This window comes from Lissotriton vulgaris, chromosome 4_1 (assembly GCF_964263255.1).
Source record: "Lissotriton vulgaris chromosome 4_1, aLisVul1.2, whole genome shotgun sequence".
In the NCBI taxonomy this organism is placed as follows: Eukaryota; Metazoa; Chordata; class Amphibia; order Caudata; family Salamandridae; genus Lissotriton; species Lissotriton vulgaris.
In genome coordinates this window covers 479,359,194-479,382,822 of record NC_141691.1, presented here as the reverse complement: position 1 = coordinate 479,382,822, position 23,629 = coordinate 479,359,194, and the positions used below count along the sequence as shown (strand labels likewise).

The window sequence follows — 23,629 nt, the reverse complement described above, 5'->3', positions numbered from 1 at the left end:
TGGGAAAAGGATCTTGGTTGCTCGTGGCCTGTTTCTACCTGGTATAAACTATGGTCTAGAACTCTGAAGACTTCTCGATCTGCCTCCCTCACTCAATCTATCTTTTTCCTTTATCATAGACTTTATCTCTCTCTCGCTTTCTCTTCCTCTACTTCTAATTGCTGGACATGTAATCTACCTGATGCCGATCTTCTTCATCTTCTCTTTTTCTGTCTTTCCGTAGTAGCTTTCTGGAAGCAGGTCTGGACTTTCATTGCACGCATTTTTACACTCTCTGTCCCTTATTCCAATACCCTTATGTTTTTGGGGAGCCTTTCGGAATCTTTACACCTTCCGCCACACTCCCGGAGTCTTTTCGACCTCATGATAGCTCTTGCATTCCAACTGGAAATCCCTCACCAAAATTTCCATCAGTTGTTGGTGGAATTCATTATGTAATTTCCATAGACTTGATGTTGCCTTTGCCTCCCCTTGTAAACCTCCTCGCAAAGTCGAATTATATTGGTTGCCCTTTACCTTATATCTAGATCAATCGGCCAAAGGGACCTACACTCCCCTCTCCTCCGAGAATTTTAAACCTCCCTGAAGATTCGTACTCTCACCTGTAGTGTTATTTCTTGAAATTCACAGTTTATATTGTATTCTACTGAATTTCTCGATCTTGTGCATTCCTTTATGTTAACGTACACCTGATTTATATGCAATTATAGTTTATGTAAGCATGATTTATACTAGCTTAATTGCTATCTTCCCTCCCTCCTGTTTTTCCTTCCCTCCTGCACCCCCCTTAAAATTTAGAAAATGCTTTTAGTTCTTATGTTGTCATCAGTAGTCTGTAGCTCTTTCCATATATTTCTCCCTCACATTTGAATCTGAGTTGCTATTGATGTCACTTTTTGTTATATACCCTATACTCTTAATAAAGCTTTCAAACATAAAAAGGATAAAGATCAGAAGTTGTACGAAGAGAATCAAAGACACCGAGGAGGGTTTCCTATAACTGCTCTGTTCGTCTAGTTAAGCAACCCATTCATAGGTCCTGGTGATATACCATGAAAAACAAGGATGGACCCTTTAAAACACCACATTTTAAGAAGTAGCGTAGTCAATATATGCTACAGAGTTTTGCAAGCATCCAAGACATGTTATTTGTGGTCAAGACAACAAGTTTTCATGCTTATATTATCCACAGGACAAACAGACAAAAAGCACAGAAAACCTTTGGCTTACAATTTACAGTGTGTACTTCCGGCAAGGTATGCATCTATTGCAAAACACTGCTGCTCATTTCCTTTTTAAAATTCCCTTAATACGAGTCGGCTAGAGGAGCCATCAGGAAGTTACACTGGTTGCCAGTCAAGCAACGCTGTAGATTTAAGGCTCTTTGTCTGGCCTATAAATCACTGCACGGACTCGGGCCAGACCATTTTAAGAAGAAACTTAAATGGTACGTCCCAGCAAGGACGCTTTGTTCAGGCTCTGCTAGGAACCCGATTGTCCCCTCATTTAGGAGGGCTACTTTGGGTAAAAAGAGCTTTTTTGGGACCACTGCCGTGCTTTGGAACAGTCTCCCATTGACACTAAAAGCTTCCCCTTTCCACTTACCTTCAAAAAAGCCCTAAAGACCTGGCTGTTCACACAGGAGTAGAAGGTATTTGCGCACTTTCTTGATGCAACAAGGATATTGCTGCAGCCAAAATTAGACTTTGATAGGGCCAAGACGTCCTCGGACATGAGTTTGCACTTTATAAATCACATTTACATTACATCCACATGCATATGATGTTCTAAATTGTAAATGAGATTCATCTATGTTAAGCCTTTACTATTAGGATGGGAACTCTAAAGAAATAGAGTGGCGGTAAGATCAGCCTGCATTACCGACATTGATTCAAATACAAAAACATATAGTTTTAACACTTTGTGTCTATTTATAATGCTCTTTTAATATATGCAAATACACACAGAAGAATGAAAGCAAGATTTGTGACTGCTTTCAATATAAAATGCACTCAAATATTTTTGGGAATTAAAAAAAAGTGGATGAATGTCACATGCAGTTTTGCTACACTAGTGTGCAATTTAAATACCATTTTTCAGAGGTCACTAATGAATAAAACAGGTTTAATGCTTAACATCAATTAAACTAACAAAATAATAATAATAATAAAAATTAACAATCTGTACAAGGCAAGTAAACATGGGGTGTTCTCCGACAGAGCATAACATGGAAATACGAAATATACACAATTAAAAAGAAGATATCATATGATAAAGAATATGTGGTGTACACTGTCAACTAGCTTTTACAAAGAAAACAATACGTTTTAATTGAAGAAGGGTATAATGGAACATCGCTAAGCCATTAAGAATAATGATTATGTCAGGGTTTCCCAAATTGTGGCTCCTGACCCACGGGTGGGGAGTGAGACGATTTTTGATAGGTCGGGACAGTCAAAGCAATAAATAAAGATGCCTTGAACTTCTGTGTTTATCTTGTCACGTTTACTGGTGCTTCAAAGACAGAGATCAAATGTCATGCTATGCCTTTAGACACATTAATGATTATACTTGAAGGATTGGTGTTCACTTTTTTTTCTCTGACAGCAAAGTGAGAGAGGTTTTTTAAGTGAATTATATGACAATCTTGCTGGAGTACAGGGAGTTTGAAAGGTAAGGCGGTAGGATGTTGTTTTTTTGTAACACAGCAAAATGTAAATACTTGTAAATGAAATGAATGCATTCAGCAATTAAGTAAGCAAAAATGAAGCACCATTTTTTTAAATCTTGGAGTGTGCGGGAAACAATTGTTGATACGATCAAAACAAATCAACACACTGCACTAGGTGATACACCAATGATAAACATTCACAGAAACCCAATTGCCACACATTATAATTTGTATTCTATATAGTGTTAGCAATAAAACTGTATTTTGAGGCCATTTGAAAGGAAAATATGCTGTGTGTAAATGACAATGCGCTATCACACGATGCTAAATTTACATTCTAAAAATGGCTCCGCTTCATGTCCATTAAAAGTAGGTGAGTTGCTAAAGTTTGTTGTTCTAATTATTGGGTTGTGGTGCTAAAAAGGTTGGGAAGCATTGGCTTCTGAATATCCAATAGGAAAACAGAATAGTGAAAAGCATGAAGGTAAGAGCGGTTCATTGAAATTTCTATGCTCAGTTTGCTGAAACTGAAAAGACCTGAATCTCTCCTAATAAAGCAAATTAGCATTTTAAAATCAAGATGTAACAATTTAGATGTGGAAATACCTCAACGTTTGAAACATTTAAAAAAGAATAAACCATTTTACTTCTGACCGGGAATGTAACACGAGAGGTCATAGAAAACAATTTGTATGATGTGAGATAAGGACAGCGGTTTAAGAAAACCTTATGTGAAAATATTGAGCTAAATGTGTGTTAATTAAGTGCACTACACAGTTATTTAGAGAGTCCCCCAAATCTCAGCACCGCCCTCTGATCCAGGGTGTTTAGCATCCATCGAATGAATGCACTCTGCCCTTCTGGAATTATGGTTCCCTTTGCACTCCTGTTAAGTTCCCTGGTAGGTTACACCATTTTAAATCCTTTGTTCACAAATACATTTCTGTTGAAACAATGGTTTGAAACCAATACTCGGTTTAGTGGAGAAGTGTGGCTCACTGGTTAGAGCAGGCAGACCCTGAAGTAGAGGTCAAACCCGGGACCAGGGTTCAATTCCCGACGCGGCAGGGTCTTGAGCTCAAATGTCCATGGACTTGATAATTCTCGCTTCGGTGCCTGACCTAATCATGGGTTCACACTCTGCAACTCTGGGCATTAAGCTTGCTTAATCTCCACAACGGCCCCCCGCGGCGGGATGCCTGGCTTTCACCTTGGGGATGCCCTGTAGGGGCTATCGTTTGTTTGTATAAGCTTTATTCGAGACAATTCTCATAAAAGCACATAAAATCAAAACAGTTACACAAATACATAATCACAGACTAAAAATTCATTAAACACAGTGCAGCTCATACTACATTTACATATAGGGCAATTTATACCAATAATATTACATAAAAATTTGTTAAAAAGGGAATACCTGGTTACCTACTACCCCCCAAGGACCGTCGTCTTATCGCCCAAGCCCAACCCATGTATTTGGCTACCCCTATGACTATCGAATCCTGGGTTGTTGTGCATAGGATTCTTAAGGCCACTGCGCTGTCTCGTGTCCCCAAGTTTTTGCATACCGGCGAGAGCCATTTCCTCCTCGGATTTACGTAGGCTTGACATGCGAAGAGAAAATGGCCTATACTCTCCTCGGCATTTTCGCAAGCAGGACATAAGTTGTTAGTGGGTCTGTGCCAGCCAGATGTCAATTTCTTAAGGGGGATAGATCCTGACCTTAACTGAAAGACAAGTTTCCTGTCCATAGGTACCGTGATGTTATCCCAGTAATTTTCTAGGACAGGAAAAACTTTAGTCTCCAGGAAACGACCTGACATAGAGTCTGCCCTGGTGTCATTCAGCATCTTACCTCCCACCCAATCCCAATATTGCTCTTTGAGGGCTTCTTTACTTGGGAAGATTTCTCCCTCGGGGTTGTTCCAAAGATTCGAAAACCCTAGATTTACCAACATGGTCTTCAGGTGTTTTAACCATTTTATCTTATGGAAGATATCTTCCTTGATTATCCACAGAAGGCCCTCTGCGTATTGTCTTATTTCTGGAGTCGTCCAAAGACGTCTCCAGTAAAGAACTGGGCGCAATCGAGCTCTGTCAACAATCGTACGTCTGCCTAGCTCCAAGAACAGTGGGATTAGGGGGGTGCTCTGTGGAAGTCCTGTAATCCCTCGCATGAACTTGTTCTCGGAAGTCTGAAGAGCCACCAGACTATCCCAAGCCCATAGTTCCGCGCCGTATAGAGTGGCACCCAAAACCTTCGCATCATACACTGCCATTGCGGGTTTTATAGGTTTTGTTTTTGATTTACGGTGTTCCCCCCTTAGAACACCTGAAAGCTGCTGGTGCTTTAGGACTACTTTATTCACATGGTGCGTCCAGCCAGTCCCCCCCGCGATCTGCACTCCCAAATACGTAAACTCATTAACTATATCAAGCATGCTGTTATTTAGGGTTATCTTGGGATGACTCCTGCGTCCTGCAGAGAAGGCCATTAGTTTAGTTTTTCCTACGTTTACCTCTAGCCCGTGCTCCATGCAAAAAGCATCAAAAATGCTTAATGCACGTTGCAGCCCCATGGGGGTCTTAGACAGAATAAGAGTGTCGTCAGCGAACATCAGGATCGGAACCCTGGTGTCCGCTAACGATGGGGCATCTACACTAGCCTTCAGCATTCTCTCGACTATCCCGTTAATGAATAACGAGAAAAGTAGAGGGGCCATGGAACAGCCTTGCCGAACACCCCTTTCCACAGGGAAATCCAATGTTGTCTCCCTACTTCCACCCCACTGGACTCTAGCGGAATTGGATTCATGCAGTCGCATGATTAATGTTAGCAGATCTGCAGGAATCCCCAGCTTTTGGAGAACCGACCATAGCTTGTACCGGGGAACTAGATCAAACGCCGCCCGCAGGTCGACAAACGCGACGTACAGGCAGCCCCTTCCCAGTTCAATGGTCTTCCACCGCAATATAGTGAAGCGGAAGACCTGGTCAATGGTACTAGTCGCTCGCCTAAATCCCGCTTGGTATGGGGAGAGGGCGCTGTTATCTTCTACCCAGTCCATTAGCTGGTTGGTTACCATTCTCCCAACAATTTTCTGAATAGTGGCTATTAAACTTATAGGCCTATAATTTGCAGGCAATGAGCGATCGCCCTTCTTGTGGATGGGGATAATGGTTGCACCCTTCCAAATATCTGGGACCACTGCCCCCTTTGCTAGAGCGTTTGCTACAAGGAGGGTGTATCTCGCCCATCTAGTCACATCGTGTTTGAAAATATCAGGGGGGATACCATCTGGACCTGGCGCCCTCCCACATTTCGCGGAGCAGATGGCAATTTCCGCCTCTCTAAGGGAGAATAGATCTTCGGTTGCATAAACCGGTATTACATTATCGACTGCCACGGGTTTGTTGCTTTCCGCGTACTGTGGTCCGAAGTAATCGACCCAGGCTTCCACTGGTACATTGTTGTCAGGTTTTGCTGGGCCCGCACCACTACCCCACTTGATAATTTTCCAGAATAACATTGAGTCTTTGTTATCAGAGGCTTCTTTTAATTGGGCCCAATGGTCTTCGTCCCATTTCTTTTTGGCACGATAGATGGCTAATTTGTACAGTTTCCTATTCTTTATCACTGCGGCACGGTCCCTGTTCCTTATAGCATGCCCCAGGTCTAGTCGAGCTATTCTACAGTGGTTATCAAACCACCTACCCACTTCCTTAGTTTTCTTCCCTTTTCTTTTCTTGATGAAGAAACATGGTCTTAAAAGGGAGAATAACTTATTGTGGATTTCAGTGATGCCGTTGTCCCCTGGGACCACAGGGACTGCTGCTTCAATCGCGGAAATTGCACGATCAACCTCATTGTTAATATATGCCATAGTGGCCTCATTTGCTAGTACCTTGGGCCATTTTAGCCTTCGCTCATCGTTACTTAAAAGAGGGGTTTCATCGTGTGTCTCAATAGGGTTTCCTGAACCGGTATTCCACCACCTATGGGACACACATAGGGGGTTGTGGTCACTTTCAACCCGGGGCCTAACAGCCATGTCAACAACCCCATTCCACAGCTGGAGGCTACACAATATATAATCGATTCGGCTCCTATTAATACCATTGTCAAAAGTGTAGCAGCCCTCCTTGTCACCAAGTGTCCTGCCGTTGAGAGCTCTTAGACCATGTTCCAAACAGATTCCATTTAGCAATAAGATCTCTTTTGTCCATCGCTTCACAGGTTTTAGGTTTAAAGGTGGTACTCCCCAAAGATTATCCTCTTCACTCTCCATAAGGTCATTTGTACAGTCCAAGGGTTCAAAAGTCCTGTTTAGGTCCCCAACAATTATCTTTACATTTTCCTGGGAATTGGCCTCCATGGCATCAGACAACAACTCAATAGTGGATAAATTTGTTGCTTTGTCTCCTCTCACATAAACATTATATAAATCTATTGGTTGGCCCTTAGCAACGGAGATTCTTAATGCTAGCAGATCAATGTTTCCTGCGTCCAGGATTTTTATGTTGGTGTGCAGATCCTGCCTAACCCAAACAGTTAGACCTCCCTTAGGCCGCCCTCTTCCCCCTTTTAAGGCTGGTATACAATAATTCAAGTAACCTAGGCAAAAGAGTGGGTCGCAAGCCCAGGTCTCTTGAAAACAACATATGTCAAAGCCACTTATAAAATCCACCCAGGATTGGGAATCCAACTTGCTAGCCAACCCGGCGACATTCCAAGATAAAAGTTTACCAATGTCTACATTTTTCCCGTCCCTAGCTTTGACAGGTGGAAATACTTGGGTTGACATTGGACTTACCATAGGACTAGTCAGCCTTTCTAAGTCATCTGTTGGGTTCACAGTTAGATCATCTATTACTGGGTATAAGACATTTGTGTTTAGTATTCCCTGTCTTAAGCCACCTTCTTCAGCCACACACCCCGCCTCAGTATTGTTCACCAATAGATTTGTGGCAATGGTATTATCACAAGCATCACGTAACCCTTCTACTTCTTTTAAGATCCCACCTAAGCTATCAATACCAGTATGTCAATACCCCCAGCCCAAATCCTGCCCACCTACATAGGGATTGTAATATGTGTGTAAGGTATGATTATAACCAGCAGGTGGAGGTGGTAAAGGATTAACTGGCCATGATACAGTAGGGGGGATTAGGGGCTCGTTGAGTAAACTTGTAGTTACACTTGAGGGTCGGGGGTAAAAAAAGGTAAGGTCCACAATACCAATACCACCCTTATTTGTTCCCCATCCCTGCCTTGTTATCCATCCCACCACCCTAGGGTCTTGGAAATTAACCACAATACAATCCCCCCCCAGGGTTTTTGGTGTGTAACCCATCCAGTCAATTCTCCTTGCCCCTATTATTAGCCCGTCAATATCACCCGGCAGAGGACGGTTTTCCTTTAACCAGTGCATGGTCTTGTTTTTAAGCATCTGGAAATTTTCTTTCTGCCCTGGGGGTAAGGGTGGTACATTGATAAGAACTGCCACATAGGGGAAGGAGTCTGGAGTAAGATTAATTGGAGGTTTTCTTTGGGGTGGCTTTGGCAAGGACGGTGGGGTAGGTTTGGGAACTTGGGGAACGAGTTGGAGGGCAGGCTTCTGCACCTGTAGTTTATTATTTGCTTGGGACGACGCTAGAGATTTACCTGCCGGCTGGCGTACATTAGCCCCGTTTCCTCCCCCCGGGATGTTAGGAGCTATGCGTGTGTTATTGGTTACGTTTAAAGATGTAGGTACTGTGCCCACTTGTTGACACAATATAGCCTCAACATTCACAGCGGCCGGTGGATTTTGTGTCTGAGGTATTATGGGCTGAGTAGAATGTATTGAAGTCGACTGCAATGGTTCAGAACCAGCAGTCACTCTCTCGGCCCTATCTGAAGTTTTTACAGTGGCTTTAGCTGGAGGTTTGTTTTGTTTGGGGGGTAAAGGAGAGCCATTTCGGGGATTTCTACCCTTGTCCTGTACATGAGGGTTATTTACGACCTGGGGGTTTGTGTTTGCTTCCGCCCTATTTGCTTTAATCAGGGATTTTGTAGAATAGAAATTGTCTAATGTTGTCTGCTCGAAGTGGTTTAACCTATCTGCGAGCTTAGCAATTCTATCCTCAATAGGGGTAAGTAGTAGTCTAAACATTTTTTCCAATTCAGGGAGCACATTTGCAAATAATACAGCATTTTCTTTACTTGTTACATTGGGAACAGTAAAAGAATTGTCCGCTATGTCTTGGCTATCCTGGGATACAAAAATAGTTGATATTGCACTTCCTGTACTTTGAACTTGTTCATTAACTACCTTCCCAGTGTTCACAAGTTTATGTAGCTTCCTGAGTTTTTGTGGAGGTCTGACCACCTTTTTGCATTTTTTTGCGGAAGCTGGTCGTTTCCTTTTGAACCCGATTTTGGGATTGGCCAATATAACCTGAAGACCTAAATCAGGGTGCGATGTTGATTGAGATTTGCTACCACATGGATTATTTGAATCAGCCAAGACACTCTTATTTGTTTTATCGGCCTGAACCTCAGAGTGTTCGTATGTAACTGGGAGGTTCACTGATGATAAGGGGGTTACCAAAGTAGGGTATGCTGAATTTGGAAACTTGTCCGTGGAGTTCTTAAGTATTTCAATGGATAACCTACGCTCTGCACGCTTCTCAGCCAAAGTTAACTCTTTATCTATTGTCAATGAGCGATTAAAAAAGAATTTGTCTAAGGGACCGATGGCCAGTGGACCAGGCTCCGTTGGAAGAGACATCAAGTGGCTGTTTGCAGGGCTTGTATTTGTAGGCATTGCCATATTAATTACAAGATGATACCGGAGTTTCTATGTCACTTACTGAAATAGATGATAAATTGTGCTGGCAAGGGGGGTGGCCCAGCCCGGACTCCTTCGGCCCCGGACGGCCACAGACGGTCCCGCCCTTGTCCCGGGCTTCTCCCTGGACGCTCCCGCGCGCTCCCGCGCAGCGGGGAGGCTGTATGACTTTTGTAGTGATCGGATTGGAGGCCGAGGGGGAGGGGCCGGCAGGGAGAGCAGCCCAGATGGAGATGGGCGCGCGTGGGCTCCTGGACCTTGGAGTCCCCACGCTGCTAGCTCGCAGCCCTGCCGGTCAAAAACTTCAACAGATACTCCCCTTGCAGTGCTGGTCTGGCCGCTGCTGTCCGCGAAGCGGGACCCGCGAAGCGGGTCCGGCGAGGAGAGGCGGCAGCAGCAGGCTCTGTGGGCTCCCGGTGAAGAACAAGACTCCTTAGTCCGCTGGTGTCAGGAAGGTCAAAGAGGCGATCCGGTGAGGAAATGCGCGGAGAAACCTTAAGAGTGTTCAGGTGGGGGAGGGGCCGGCAGGGAGAGCAGCCCAGATGGAGATGGGCGCGCGTGGGCTCCTGGACCTTGGAGTCCCCACGCTGCTAGCTCGCAGCCCTGCCGGTCAAAAACTTCAACAGATACTCCCCTTGCAGTGCTGGTCTGGCCGCTGCTGTCCAGCCCGAACTGCCAAGCCATGTCTTCCCTGGACCGGAATCAAGCTTTCCAGGACCGGTTTCTGGCATTCCAGCCGTCTTCAGCCGGGCTTGCTTGAATCCAGTGGCAAAGAAAAACCAAAGAAAAACCAAAGGGGGTGATGGACGTAGCGTTGAGAATACAAACACTCACCCCCAGTTAACTGATCTGGGTTTAATCCATCACCGTTCTTTAGCTCACTCCGCCACCCCAGTTCAGACATGGCCATATGCAAATCAGTCTGACCCTGTGCCTCATGGGAACAGTCCAGCCCGAACTGCCAAGCCATGTCTTCCCTGGACCGGAATCAAGCTTCCCAGGACCGGTTTCTGGCATCCCAGCCGTCTTCAGCCGGGCTTGCTTGAATCCAGTGGCAAAGTGAGCAAGGGACACACGTCTGAGCATACCCTGCCAACTTAGGGCGAACAAAGAAAAACCAAAGGGGGTGATGGACAGAGAGTTGACAATACAAACACTCACCCCCAACTAAAGAACGGTGATGGATTAAACCCAGATCAGTTGACTGGGGGTGAGTGTTTATATTGTCAACACTCCATCCATCATTTCCTTTGGTTTTTCTTTGTTCTCCATAAGTTGGCAGGGTATGCTCAGACGTGAGTCCCTTGCTCACTTTGCCACTGGATTCAAACAAGCCGGGCTGAAGACGGCTGAAATGCCAGAAACCGGTCCTCTGTAGCTTGTTTCCGGTCCAGGGAAGGCTTGGCAGTTCGGGCTGGACTGTTCCCATGAGGCACAGGGTCAGACTGATTTGCATATGGCCATGTCTGACCTGGGGTGGCGGAGTGAGCAAAAGAACGGTGATGGATTAAACCCAGATCAGTTAACTGGGGGTGAGTGTTTGTATTGTGAACACTCCGTCCATCATTTCCTTTGGTTTTCCCATTTCTGAATGCTTGCCAAGTCTTAAACTGCCCTTTTATTACACATCAGTCACCCCTAAGGTATGGCCTAGGTAGCCCTAAGGGCAAGACATGTACCTTTTTGTTTTACATGTCCTCGTAGTGACAACCACCCAAGTTTCGTTTTCACTACTGCGAGGGCTGCTCCTCCCGTAGGTTAACATTGGTAATTTCTTAAATACCCTTTTTACGTGTAATTCCGGATTGCAAGGGAGTAACTGCTCTCTGTTTTATACCATTGTATTGGTAATGACAAATCCTCTTTAGTGGTAAAGCTGTATCTGTTATTTCTAATCTAGAAATGCCACTTTTGCAAAGTGGACATTTCTTTGATCTCACATCTCGTGTGCCTTATAGCCTGCCTCCAATACATGTCTGGAGTGGTGTGATCGGTACACGTTGTGCATTCCCTCTAGACAGCCACAAGTACAGGACACTCAGCTGCATCTGCATATTGATGGGTCTTCCTGGGCAAGAGGGAGTGGAGGAGCTGACACGTACACCTGAATAGGTAGTGGCCTGGTCTCACACATACAGTGATTTACCTCCCCGCAGATGGGCTAGCAGACATAGCTGGACTGAAAGGAGACTTGTGCACCAAATAGGCTTTGCTTTGTAGTCCCCTCCACTTCAAGGAAAAAGTTTGGGTATAAGTATTAGGTCTATGATCCCCTCTCACTACCTTACTGTGGGGTCCTAAGGAAACGCTGCCAAGAAGAGGAGCTGTACTACAGGAGAGACTGTGCCTTTGCTATTTGCTTTGCTGTGTTGGCCTGCTGAATGCTGGGCACAGGAGGGACTGCCATTTTGCTACCTGCTTTGCTGTGTTGGCCTGCTGTCTCTGACCTGGGTGGTGAGAAGGACTGGACCTGTTCTCTACAACCTTTTGAAACCTAAGTAACCTCAAGGGCTTGTTGGCTTGCTCCCTGTTCAGGAAATCTCAGAGCCATCAAAGATTTCATTCACACAAACGACCGCTGCTTGGCTCTGCTAATCTGGAGTCTGACTCTGCCTGACTTGCCCTCAATCAGTCATAGGCCTTTTGGGCATCCACATACATCATTGCATTGCACTGATCAAGAACCCCCATGTCTGCCTGCTAGAACACAGACTATCATGTTTGTCAACTTTGTCAAAGCTGCAGTGCATAAAGGTAGTCAAGCACAACCAGGCGCACTCTGCAAGCATCAAGGAAAGACGGGCGCCTGCCTTCTGTGACTCCACTCACCACACTGTATCCAGCAAAGGGAGACTCAAGCAACGCGGGTCTTGATGCCGAGGCGGAAGGCACCACTGCAATCTCTAGAGAAAGGTACTGTGAGCTCTGAGACTTACGAGGTTCCTGCCGCCCACCAGCACTCTCACAGGCAGCCCCAAATGGAGCGGGAGGATCAGTCCAAACACAAGGAGATGATGGACGGAGGGCTGAAAACTTTTCAGACACTAACCCCCCAGTCACAGATCTGGGTTGAATCCATCATCATTCTTTAGCTCACTTCGCCACCTCAGTTCAGAACCAGCTTTTTGCAAATCAGTCCTGACCCTGTGCCTCATGGGAACAGTCCAGCCCGAACTGCCAAGCCAGGTCTTCCCTGAAACGGAAACAAGCATCCTGGGTAAGGTTTCTGAGTAAGACACTTCATCAGCCAAGCTAGCTTGAATCCAGTGGCAAAGTGAGCAAGGGACTCACGTCTGGGCATACCCTGCCAACTTAGGGCGAACAAACCAAACACAAGGAGACGATGGACGGAGCGCTGATACTTTTCAGACACTCACCCCCAGTCACAGATCTGGGTTGAATCTATCATCATTCTTTAGCTCACTTCGCCACCTCAGTTCAGACCCAGCTTTATGCAAATCACTCTTGACCCTGTGTCTCATGGGAACAGTCCAGCCCGAACTGCCAAGCCAGGTCTTCCCTGAACTGGAAAAAAGCATCCTGGGACCAGTTTCTGGGTAACACACTCCATCAGCCAGGCTAGCTTGAATCCAGTTGCAAAGTGAGAAAGAGACCCACGTCCGGGCATACCCTGCCAGCTCAGGGTGAACAAAGCAAACTTGATCTTGCATCTTAACTGTAATAACTTTGGAAACATTGCTTTGCGCTGACCCTGAGAGAAGGTCTGTTCCCGATCCACGGTATGCATCGCTGTCATTTCCCCAGCGTAACCATAAAGATCCTACTGAAAGCGCAAGGACTCTTTCAGCATTGTACATTCTTATTTGTAAATTAAAATGCTTTCATTGGATTCTTACAGCTTTTATCTTGTTTTGAAAAACAAGAGATACTATTTCCATATCTCATTGTGGAGTCATTTCTGGCGTGTTTTCACTGTGTTACAGTATCCACGTATGCACAACTGCTTTACACATTGCCTCTTATGTTAAGCCTGACTGCTCTGTGCCAAGCTACCAGACGGTAAGCACAGGCTAATTTAAGTGTGTGACCAACTTACCCTGACTAAAATTGCAGTCCTCACTTGGACAGGGTGCATACCTCGGCCAACCACAGACCTGATTTCTAACATTGGTGATCAGCAGTGAGGATAGGACTTCTGTTGTGCAACACCTGGCAGTAATTTGCTGTACACCAACATCCACATAGACCTCAAAACCAAGTAATTTATTTCCGATTGGCTTTTTTTGTGAATTCTCTCAAAAATCATGCCTCAGTCTGGAGTGGCAGTCGTTACATCTGTAGGAATCGAGTTTAAGCTGGAAGGTTTAGAGACCGACATAGTGAAACAACTCAAACACATTTACAAAGGATTTAAATGTTCTTTTAAAGGCCTGATGAAAAAGGAAGACCTTCGCAAAGTGCTGAAGCCCTAGATAGAAGCTAGAGATGCAGCAGCTGTGTCCCCAGGAGAGAGGGATGAGATTTTTTCTGAGGAGGAGAATCAGGGACTACCTGTGGGGCGAGGGGCAAGCCAGCAAGGAGAGCTAAATCACCAAAGAGCAAGCAGCAGTGTATCCTCTAAGAGTCTGTCTCCAGAGGAGCTGGAAAACGGGAGGGAAGAAAAAAAGCACAAATTGGAGTTTGCTGAGCTCAAACAGAATCAGGAGCGAGCATTAGAGGAGAAAAAATTGGCCTGGGAGGAGAGACAGATTGTATTAGCTCAGGAGCTGAGCTTAAGAGAACTAGACTTGAAAGCCAGGAGGACTGAGTCCAGCACAGATGGTGGCAGCATTTCATCAGTGCCCACTGAGAAGAGAGTGCCCACACCTAAGGGTATGGTGTCTGATTATGGAGAGGGAGATGACACAGACTGCTGGTTTATAGTTGGACGTTGAAGTGTTCCATGGCTGGGGGGGATGCTGTCTTTGTGGGGATGCAATGGATGGATTCCTTGAGTATGATGGCAATCTCGCTGCTTGGCTCGTTAATGCAGTCATGGTCGGATGTGCGACGCATCTTCGATGCAGATCCTTGCAACGCTTCGTAAACAAGGATTTAAGGTACCCTGTTCAGCAGGTCTAACTGGGTCTTTGTAGCCGCTTACGCGCCATTGTGTTCGTCCTGAACTTGTGACTTTGTCCTAGTCCGGCTCGACCAGATATCCACAGTTTTGGTTCTATTTTCTATGAAATCTTTCGAATTTTATATTTTTGGTTCTAATTGGACTTTTATCATTTTGGACTTGTTTTATTTATTACAAAATATTTTTTCTAAATCTGTTGTGGGCTTTTTTTGTGGTATGTTTTCACTGTAGTACTGTTGGAGGTATTGCACAAATACTTTACACACTGCCTTTGAGTTAAGCCTGGCTGCTCTGTGCCTAGCAATCTGAGGGTTTACCACAGGTTAATTTAGGGTTTGCTTGTGACTTCATTCTGGGAAGAATTGTGATTGCTGCTTGAGAAGGGTTTCACCTCCTTCAACCAGTAACCCAATTTCTTACAATGTGCAACCAACTAAGCAGGGTGGCATCACTAAATGGAAACAATACTTTGTTGACTTTGAAGTTAACAAAGTTGCCCCATAAATATTTATTTGGTTGTTCGCAACCCACTGAGTGTGTTTGTAGCACTGTAAACACCTGCATGTCAAGAGTTAGGAACAGGAATGAGTGAAGTTTATATAATGAAGTGAAAAGTAATTTATTCATTAATTTGCACAGAAGAGGAGGATTTTGTAACAAAGAAATTCTGAAATAAAACCACACTTGGCTTTACAAATCAAGACTTACCTGTTAAAATTGGGATATCCATGAATACAGCAACCTCGATGAGAAGTGTCAGTAGGTGTTGTTCATAATAAGTGTGGTATAGTAGCACCGTTGACAAGTGCTCCTATTGTCCATTACAGACCTACTGACAAGTGTTTATACCTTCCCTTTAAAAGTATACCAATCGGCCATAATTTCCATCTTTCATAATTCAGTTTGGAGACTCCTGGATTTTTAAAGACAAAGGGCTAGATGTAGGTAAATATCATTTATCGATTCTAAAATACCGAATTTTACCGATTTGGTATTTTAGAATCGGTAAATGATATGTACCTAATGATTCGGTAAATTTTACCAAATCGGTAAAATTCGGTAAATACCGATTCGGTATTTACCGATTCTGTATTCCCCACTCATTCCTATGGGCCTGGAGGCCCATAGGAATTAATGAGAATTACTGATTCGGTAAATACCGAATCGGTAATAGGGGGTAGACCTACAAGGGTGGCAGGGTGTCACATTGACACCCTGTTTCACCCCTGTATAGTGCATGGGTGCACATGTGGCACACATACATGCCCTAAGGGCATGTATGTCTGCCACATGGCACAGTTGAGAAAAGCACAAAATAGCTTTTTTGAAGGTTTTTGTTATTTACCACCAACTTGTAGTTGGTGGTAAATAACGAATCCGTACAAGTGAAAAGCACTCACTTGAGTGCTTCCTACATTAAGGATTCGGCAATTTACCAAATCGGTATTTAAGAATTCGGTAATTTACCGATTCCTTAAATTACCGATTCAGTAAATTACCGAATCCTTAAATGAGGCCCCTACATCTCAAATGCCTAATACCGGTCGGTAACGGACGAAATTCGGTAATTTCGGCCGTTACCGACCGATATTAGGCTTCCTACATCTGGCCCAAAATGATTTTTTTCAGATTTGTCTTAGAAAATTCTCCACTTCAACGAAAGTCAATGGAGAAATACATTTCCCTGATTTTTGATAAACCTCTCTCTTCTATGTTTCCAACCACAGTACAGAAACAGCACTCATTGCCGCTACACACAACATCTGCATGATCCTTCAAGGAGAAGATACAACAGCCGTCATTCTACTGGACCTCTTTGCAGGATTTGACACGGTTTCACACACCATCATCATCAGGCACCTGGTAACTAACTCCTCAGAAGCCAGCAAACTCAACTGTGGAGAGCCACAAGGTTTATCAATTTAAGCCACCCTCTTCATTGCATATGTGATTCCTCTGGCCAACATAATTCACATAAACAACATTAACATCCTCTCCTAGGATGACGACACAGAACTCATACTCATCTCTTGCATGACTGAAGTCGCTAATTGGACGAAGGCCAACTGTCTCAAGCTCAACAAGAACACCTCACCATGGGACTCCAGCAAGTGGACTTGGACCCACACCCAGCACCAATGCCAGGGACCTCAGAATAATTATCAACAGCAAACTGAACGTGACCGCATAAGTCAACCCCATCAATTCCACACCCTGAAGATGCTGAGGAAGGTCTTCCGATGGCTGCCAAGCAACACTAGAAAAACTGTCACTCACACCCTAGTCAAAGACAATTTGGACTACCGAAAAACCCTCTACAAAGGGATCACCATGCAACTCAGTAGAAGACAACAAATGATCCAGAACTTGCCAGTCAGACTCGTCCTCAACCTACTACACAAAACTCACATCAGACAATTACTGAGGGAGTACCACTGGCTCGCAATACACAAATGTGCATATGACAAACTCCTTACACACACATTCAGTGCATTACACAACTTAGGCACCACCTAGTCGCATCTCCAGGTGGTTGATTTCCACCATCCACCCTAGAAAACCTCTGTTCCGCAGGACTCCTACTCTGACTCATCGCACACATACACAGAACCAGATCAGGAGGGCGGTCTCTTATATTGCTTCTAAAGCGTAGAAGACCTCCAATTCCATATCAGAGCCTACTCCTCTATTCCTAAGTTCTACAAGAAGCTGAAATCCTAGCTTTTCAATTAACCCATTCCACGGGTGGCTTGTGCTCATGACGGCGTGGTTCCGTCATGCTACGGCGGCTCCGCCCACGTGGCACTGATTTCCCGCCTGTGCGGGCGAATTAGTGAGTGGGCGGGGACGTGACGGAACCGCGCTGTCATGAGCATAGTTCGCCCGTGGCTCATGACCGCGTGGTTCCGTCACGAGCATGGCGGCGCCGCGCTACCCCCCTCCTCCCCAGCGTCGCGGCGGAATTACCGCTGCGGCCAAGGGATTTACCAGCCTACCATAGACAGGGTTAGGTACACACACCTGCTCAAGTACAGGGTAGGGTGACCAGGTTTGAGAAGCAAAAACCGGGACAGGTCAGACATAAAAATAAGACTAAAGCCTTTAGTGTAACTTTTATATCCGGTCTGTCCTGTTTTTTGCAGTTTTGTAAATGTGTGCACATACATACACACACACAAGGCTTATAAATGTATGTGTGTTTATATATATGTAGGTATGTGCTTGCAACTGTGAGTGTTTGTGCTTGCATCTATATATCTATGGCAGGCAGGACCCCTCAACCCTGAGCTCCCGCTTCCCACTTTGTCTCTGCTGGGAGCAGGCAGCCGTCCCCCTCCTGTGCTGCCTGACAGAAACAGATACATTACTTAAGTTAAAACAGTTCAATCTCAGATGCGCCTGTGAACAGAGCTTATATCTGCTTTAAAGAATTACCTGACCTTTGTCCCAAAAACCCGGACATTTTTCTAAAAATATGAAAAGTGTTGGGACACAGGGCGAGTCCTCTTAAAACCGGAACAGTCCAGGAAAATCCCAGACGGCTGATCAATCAATCAATCAATCAATGACACTTATAGAGCGCGCTACATACCCGTAGGGTCTCAAGGCGCTGGGGGGGGGGGGGCCGCTACTGCTCGAACAGCCAGGTCTTCAGCTTCTTTCTGAAGGAGAGGTGGTCTTGGGTCAGGCGCAGGTCGGTCGGGAGGGAGTTCCAGGTCTTGGCGGCCAGGTAGGAGAAGGACCTTCCTCCTGTAGTCGCTCTTCGAATGCGGGGGACGGCGGCGAGGGCGTGGTTGGCTGATCGGAGGTGGCGTTTGGGAGCGTAGCAGTTGATCCGGTTGTTGAGGTAGCTCGGGCCTTGGTCGTGTAGGGCTTTGTGTGCGTGGGTGAGGAGGCGGAAGGTGAATCTTTTGTTGACGGGGAGCCAGTGAAGGTCTCTCAGATGTCCGGAGATGTGGCTGGTTCGTGGGATGTCGAGGATGAGTCTGGCTGAGGCGTTCTGGATCCGCTGGAGTCTCTTCTGGAGCTTGGCGGTGGTACCGGCGTAGAGGGCGTTGCCGTAGTCCAGTCGGCTGGTGACGAGGGCCTGGGTGACGGTCTTCCTGGTCTCGGTGGGGATCCACCAGAAGATCTTTCGTAGCATGCGTAGGATGTTGAAGCATGCCGAGGAGACGTTGTTGACTTGCCTGGTCATGGAGAGGGAGGAGTCCAGGATGAAGCCCAGGTTGCGTGCATGGTCTGTCGGTTTGGGTGCGGTGCCCAGGGCGGGAGGCCACCAGGAGTCGTCCCAGGCGGAGGGTGAAGAGCCCAGGATGAGGACCTCCGTCTTGTCAGAGTTTAGTTTCAGGCGGCTGGTTGTCATCCACTCGGCTACCTCTTTCATCCCTTCGTGCAGGTTGGCTCTGGCGGAGGCGGGGTCGTTGGTCAGGGAGAGGATCAGCTGGGTGTCGTCGGCGTAGGAGATTATGCTGAGGTTGTGTTTGCGTGCGATGGCCGCGAGGGGGCTCATGTAGACGTTGAAGAGGGTGGGGCTCAGAGATGATCCTTGAGGGACGCCGCAGATGACTTCGGAGGCCTCTGACTTGTACGGTGGTAGGCGGACTCTCTGTGTTCTTCCGTCGAGGAAGGAGATGATCCATTCCAGCGCCTTGTCCTGGATTCCGATGTTGCTGAGGCGCTGTACTAGGGTGCGGTGGCAGACAGTGTCGAATGCCGCGGAGAGGTCTAGGAGGATGAGGGCCGCTGTTTCTCCGTTGTCCATCAGGGCTCGGATGTCATCGGTGGCGGCGATGAGGGCGGTCTCGGTGCTGTGATTGGCTCGGAAGCCGGACTGTGAGGGGTCGAGGGATCCATTCGTCTCGAGGAAGGCGGCCATCTGCTTGTTGAAGGTCTTCTCGATGACTTTGGCTGGAAACGGGAGGAGCGAGATGGGGCGGTAGTTCTTGAGTTCGGTGGGGTCCGCTGTTGGTTTCTTGAGTAGAGCGCTGAGTTCGGCGTGCTTCCAGCTCTCAGGGAAGGTGGCGGTGTCGAAGGAGGTGTTGATGATGTCTCGCAGGTGGGGTGCGATGACAGCGTCGGCCTTGTTGAAGACGTGGTGAGGGCAGGGGTCGGTCGGTGATCCGGAGTGGATGGAGTTCATCGTGCGGATGGTGTCTTCGGTGCTGATCGGGGTACAGGCGTGGAGGGTGGTGGTGGGGGGTGGTTGTTCGGTCATGGCGTGCGTTGGTTGGTTGTTGAAGCTGCTGTGTATGTCCGCGATCTTGTTGTGGAAGTATGCGGCGAGGGAGTTGCAGAGGTCTTGCGATGCGGTGATGTCGTTGTTTCCTGCGCTGGGGTTGGAGAGCTCTTTCACGATGTTGAAGAGTTCCTTGCAGTTGTGTGCGTTGTTGTCCAACCGGTCCTTGAATGCTGTTTTCTTGGCGGCGCGGATCAGCTGGTGGTGCTTCCGGGTGGCAAGCTTGAAGGAGGTCCTGTTGTCCGGTGTAGGTTCCCTTCTCCATACTTTCTCGAGGGCTCGGCAGTTCTTCTTGGAGCTCTTGAGTTCGTCGGTGAACCAAGGGGCTTTCTTGCTGCCGGGTCTGCTGGGCGGGGTCCTCAGCGGGGCGAGTTCGTCCGCGCAGATGCTGATCCACTTCGTGAGGTTGTCGGCGGCCTGGCTGGGGTTCGCTGAGCTGGCAGGAGGGTGCTGGCTCAGGGAGGTGGCGAGCTGGTCTGCTGTGATCTTGTTCCAGCTTCTGCGGGCGGCCTGTTGCTGGTGGTGGTGGGTCGTCGTTCTCTTGAAGGTGAAGTGGACGCAGCTGTGGTCCGTCCATTGAAGCTCTGTGGCGTGGCTGAAGTCGACGTCTGTGCTGGAAGAGAAGACTGCGTCGAGTGTGTGTCCGGCGAGGTGGGTGGGGGTGGACACCAGTTGCTTGAGTCCAAGATTGGCGAGGTTGTCGAGCAGGGTGCTGGTGTTGCGGTCGTTGTTATTCTCCAGATGGAAGTTGAGGTCCCCTAGGAGGATGTAGTCAGCGGAGGGGAGGGCATGCGGGCTGACGAAGTCGGCGATGTCCTCGCTGAATTGTGTGCGTGGTCCCGGGGGCCGGTAGATCAGGGTGCCTCTGAGGGTGGTGTTCGGGTTGGTGTGGATCTGGAAATGCAGGTGTTCGGCGCTGGTCAGGGTGTTGTCGGTGCTGGTCGTGAGACGGATGGTGTTTCTGTGGATGATGGCGATGCCTCCTCCCATCTGGTTGGCGTTGCGGTCCCTCCGGACGATCTTGTAGCCCTCTGGGATAGCGATGGCGATGTCGGGCGCTGAGGAGGCGTTCATCCAGGTCTCCGTGAGGAAGGCAACGTCAGGGGCTGTGGCGTCTAGAAGGTTCCAGAGTTCGATGGCGTGTCTGTGGACGGAGCGGGTGTTGAGCAGGATGCACTTGAGGTGGGTGCTGCTGGTGTTCGCCTTGGCGGGTGCTGGTGCGAGGCAGGTCCGGATGCAGGTGAATTTGCAGGCGTGGCAGCTGAAGGGTCCGTGGGTGCGTCGAGGAGTGGCTTGGTGGCAATCTGGGAGTCGGCCGGTATTGAGTGCGATGAGGGTGGCGGCGGAGTACGTCCGGCGGGTCGGCCGGGGTCTTCGAGGTCCAGGGGTCCTGGCACTGGGCGCGGTCCAGGCGCGGACGGGCGCAGACGGGCTTACCTTTGGCGCGCCTTCGGCGCACAATCGGCGCGCCCGCTGCGCGTGACCGCTGCACGTTCGCACGGTCGCCATATAAGGCGAAGTGCGCGGGTGGGCGGGGCAGCTGGGAGGCGGGAGCGGGGAGGGATACAGAAGGCAAAAGGGGCGGGGCTTGGCGGCGGTGGCGGGAAGCGGGGAGCGGGGAGGGAAGACGGAGGGCGGCGAGGTAGGCGGGCAAACAGGAAGGAGAACGCTAAACACGGGCACAGCAAAGAAACAGGCACAAATGGCGATAAAAACAATTCAAAACTAACAACAGCAACAGTGAGGAGACGCTAACACGGGCTCAGAAAGGGAAAACGAAACAGGCACAAATGTCGGTCAAAACAATTCAAAACTAACAACAGCAACAGTGAGGAGACGCTAACACGGGCTCAGAAAGGGAAAACGAAACAGGCACAAATGTCGGTCAAAACAATTCAAAACTAACAACAGCAACAGTGAGGAGACGCTAACACGGGCTCAGAAAGGGAAAACGAAACAGGCACAAATGGCGGTCAAAACAATTCGGAAACGAGCAACAGCAGAGTCAGCCGGCAGCGAGGCAGAGGGCAGGCAGTGGGGCACACGCAGCAGCTGGTGGCCGTGCGGCGCGGGGGTGTCCCACAAGTGATCACCCTAGTTCAGGATACCCTTGCGGGTGATAGTGCGCTTTACAAACACACGTAACATAACAATGTAAGTAGCATCCAACCAAGCTGTGGATGGACTTTCCTCCCTCCATGTCCCTCCCACAAAAAATGTACCCCTGGCAAGTGTTGGTAATGTCTACTACTAGGATAACAACCTAAAGGGGAACTGTTCTTAAAGCAAGTGTGATCATTTGAGATATACCAGCTCTAATGGAGTAAATATCACAAAGGCAGTTTATTAGCTGACTTACCCTGTAATCTCCACCCCTTTGCGGATGTGCTACCACTCCCCTCTTTTAATGTTAAGGCTTCGAGCTAAAGGTTTTATCCTCCTCTGGCGTAATGGCCAGAGCTCACGACTTTGGAACTGAGGAAGCAGGTTCGAGTCTCGGTGTCAGCTTAACAGCCTGTTATTCTGGGGAAATCAAATCACTTGATCTCCTCGTGCCTACCAAAAACGAATGTGCATGTAACTGGTGCCCATGTAAAGCGCTCCAATAACTTCGGGTTGAGTTCCTGATATATAAAAATTGCAAAAGAAAAAAAAAGATAGACTAATGTGTACACTAAACAACTGATACTTGGGTCCATTCTCGCTTCAACGAACAGTTGGCATTTGTAATATATTTTCAGTGCAGTTTTAGAAAGCATTGCAGTAAGGCACTGTTATTTATTTAACCCGTTTAGCTACATTATTACAGACTGACCGATTAGGAAGCAGCACAGGAAAGAAACCAGCCCAACGCGCAAACCACGAGCCCTGTGACACCTAAAAGCAATACCGGAAAACATTGAAGAAGGACTAGAACCTAGAGGTCTCTGCAAAGCCAGTCTCGACGGCCTTCTGTGTTTAAAAGGAGGCAAGAGTATCGCTGGCGTAAAACGAAGATGAATCTACTACATTTAAAAAAAATATTACAATATTCTTTTGTGTCAGGAAATATAATCAGAAAAGCTGCAAAATAGTACGATACAGGGATGCGTTATACATTTCTCAAAATATTGTTATACATCTTTTTTCAAAATGAGAAACTTTGAAACAGGATCTATAATCTCGCATTAGCTACAGTGTGTTCCTCTTTTAATTTTAACAGCGTATACAATATAAAGCACACATTTCAAACATGTCCGCAGGACATAAGCTAAGCAACAAGGCAGCGCAACCTTGACTAGAAAGAAGGTTGTCTTTTGTTTCTACGACCTGTTAACTATTTCACACTAGCGTCGAATCTGTGAATAAAAGCAAAACGACGAATGTGTTTGTGAGCCTATACGGACATCTACTGCTCAAACACGAGATCAACAACCTGCAGCAGTTTTCTTCCTGGAACAGATATATGCATTTTTTTTTAGCATATCTTGTTGCTTGTCGCTCATACTATAACAGCTACAAAGCTCTCAATTTGTCATGCACCCGGGAAGAAATTAGGTTTCGCTTGCACTACGCTGAACTTGAGAATTCTTTTGTTTGAAAAAAAAAGAAGTTTAGAAAGGGCTTACAGCCCGCCCTTACTTTCCATTTGGTCTACTTGTCACTGTTTTCCTTGTTTTTAGGTCTCGTGGCGTTGAACCGCGCGAAGCGCGGTCTCGCCAGAGACCTATTGTTAGGGATTCAGCTTTCCAGGAGAGGGGACAGGAGCTGGCCGCGCGCTCGGAATTGAGCGGGCCACGCGCACATGAACGCGCTCGCTGTGGCCA

At 47.2% G+C, this 23,629-nt stretch overlaps 1 protein-coding gene across 2 annotated transcripts in view; it reads right to left on the bottom strand.

The window, feature by feature from the left end:
• TRMT2B (tRNA methyltransferase 2B) overlaps positions 1 to 22,723 on the bottom strand; it is a 137,381-nt gene extending 114,658 nt beyond the window's left edge. The window contains exon 1 of one of the 2 annotated variants that reach the window (XM_086964632.1): positions 22,639 to 22,723. In XM_086964632.1, the coding sequence (XP_086820758.1) occupies positions 22,639 to 22,723 (85 nt within the window). The remainder of the gene's footprint in view (positions 1 to 22,638) is intronic. The other variant, XM_086964633.1, reaches the window with a different exon arrangement.
• Positions 22,724 to 23,629: the final 906 nt, after the last annotated feature.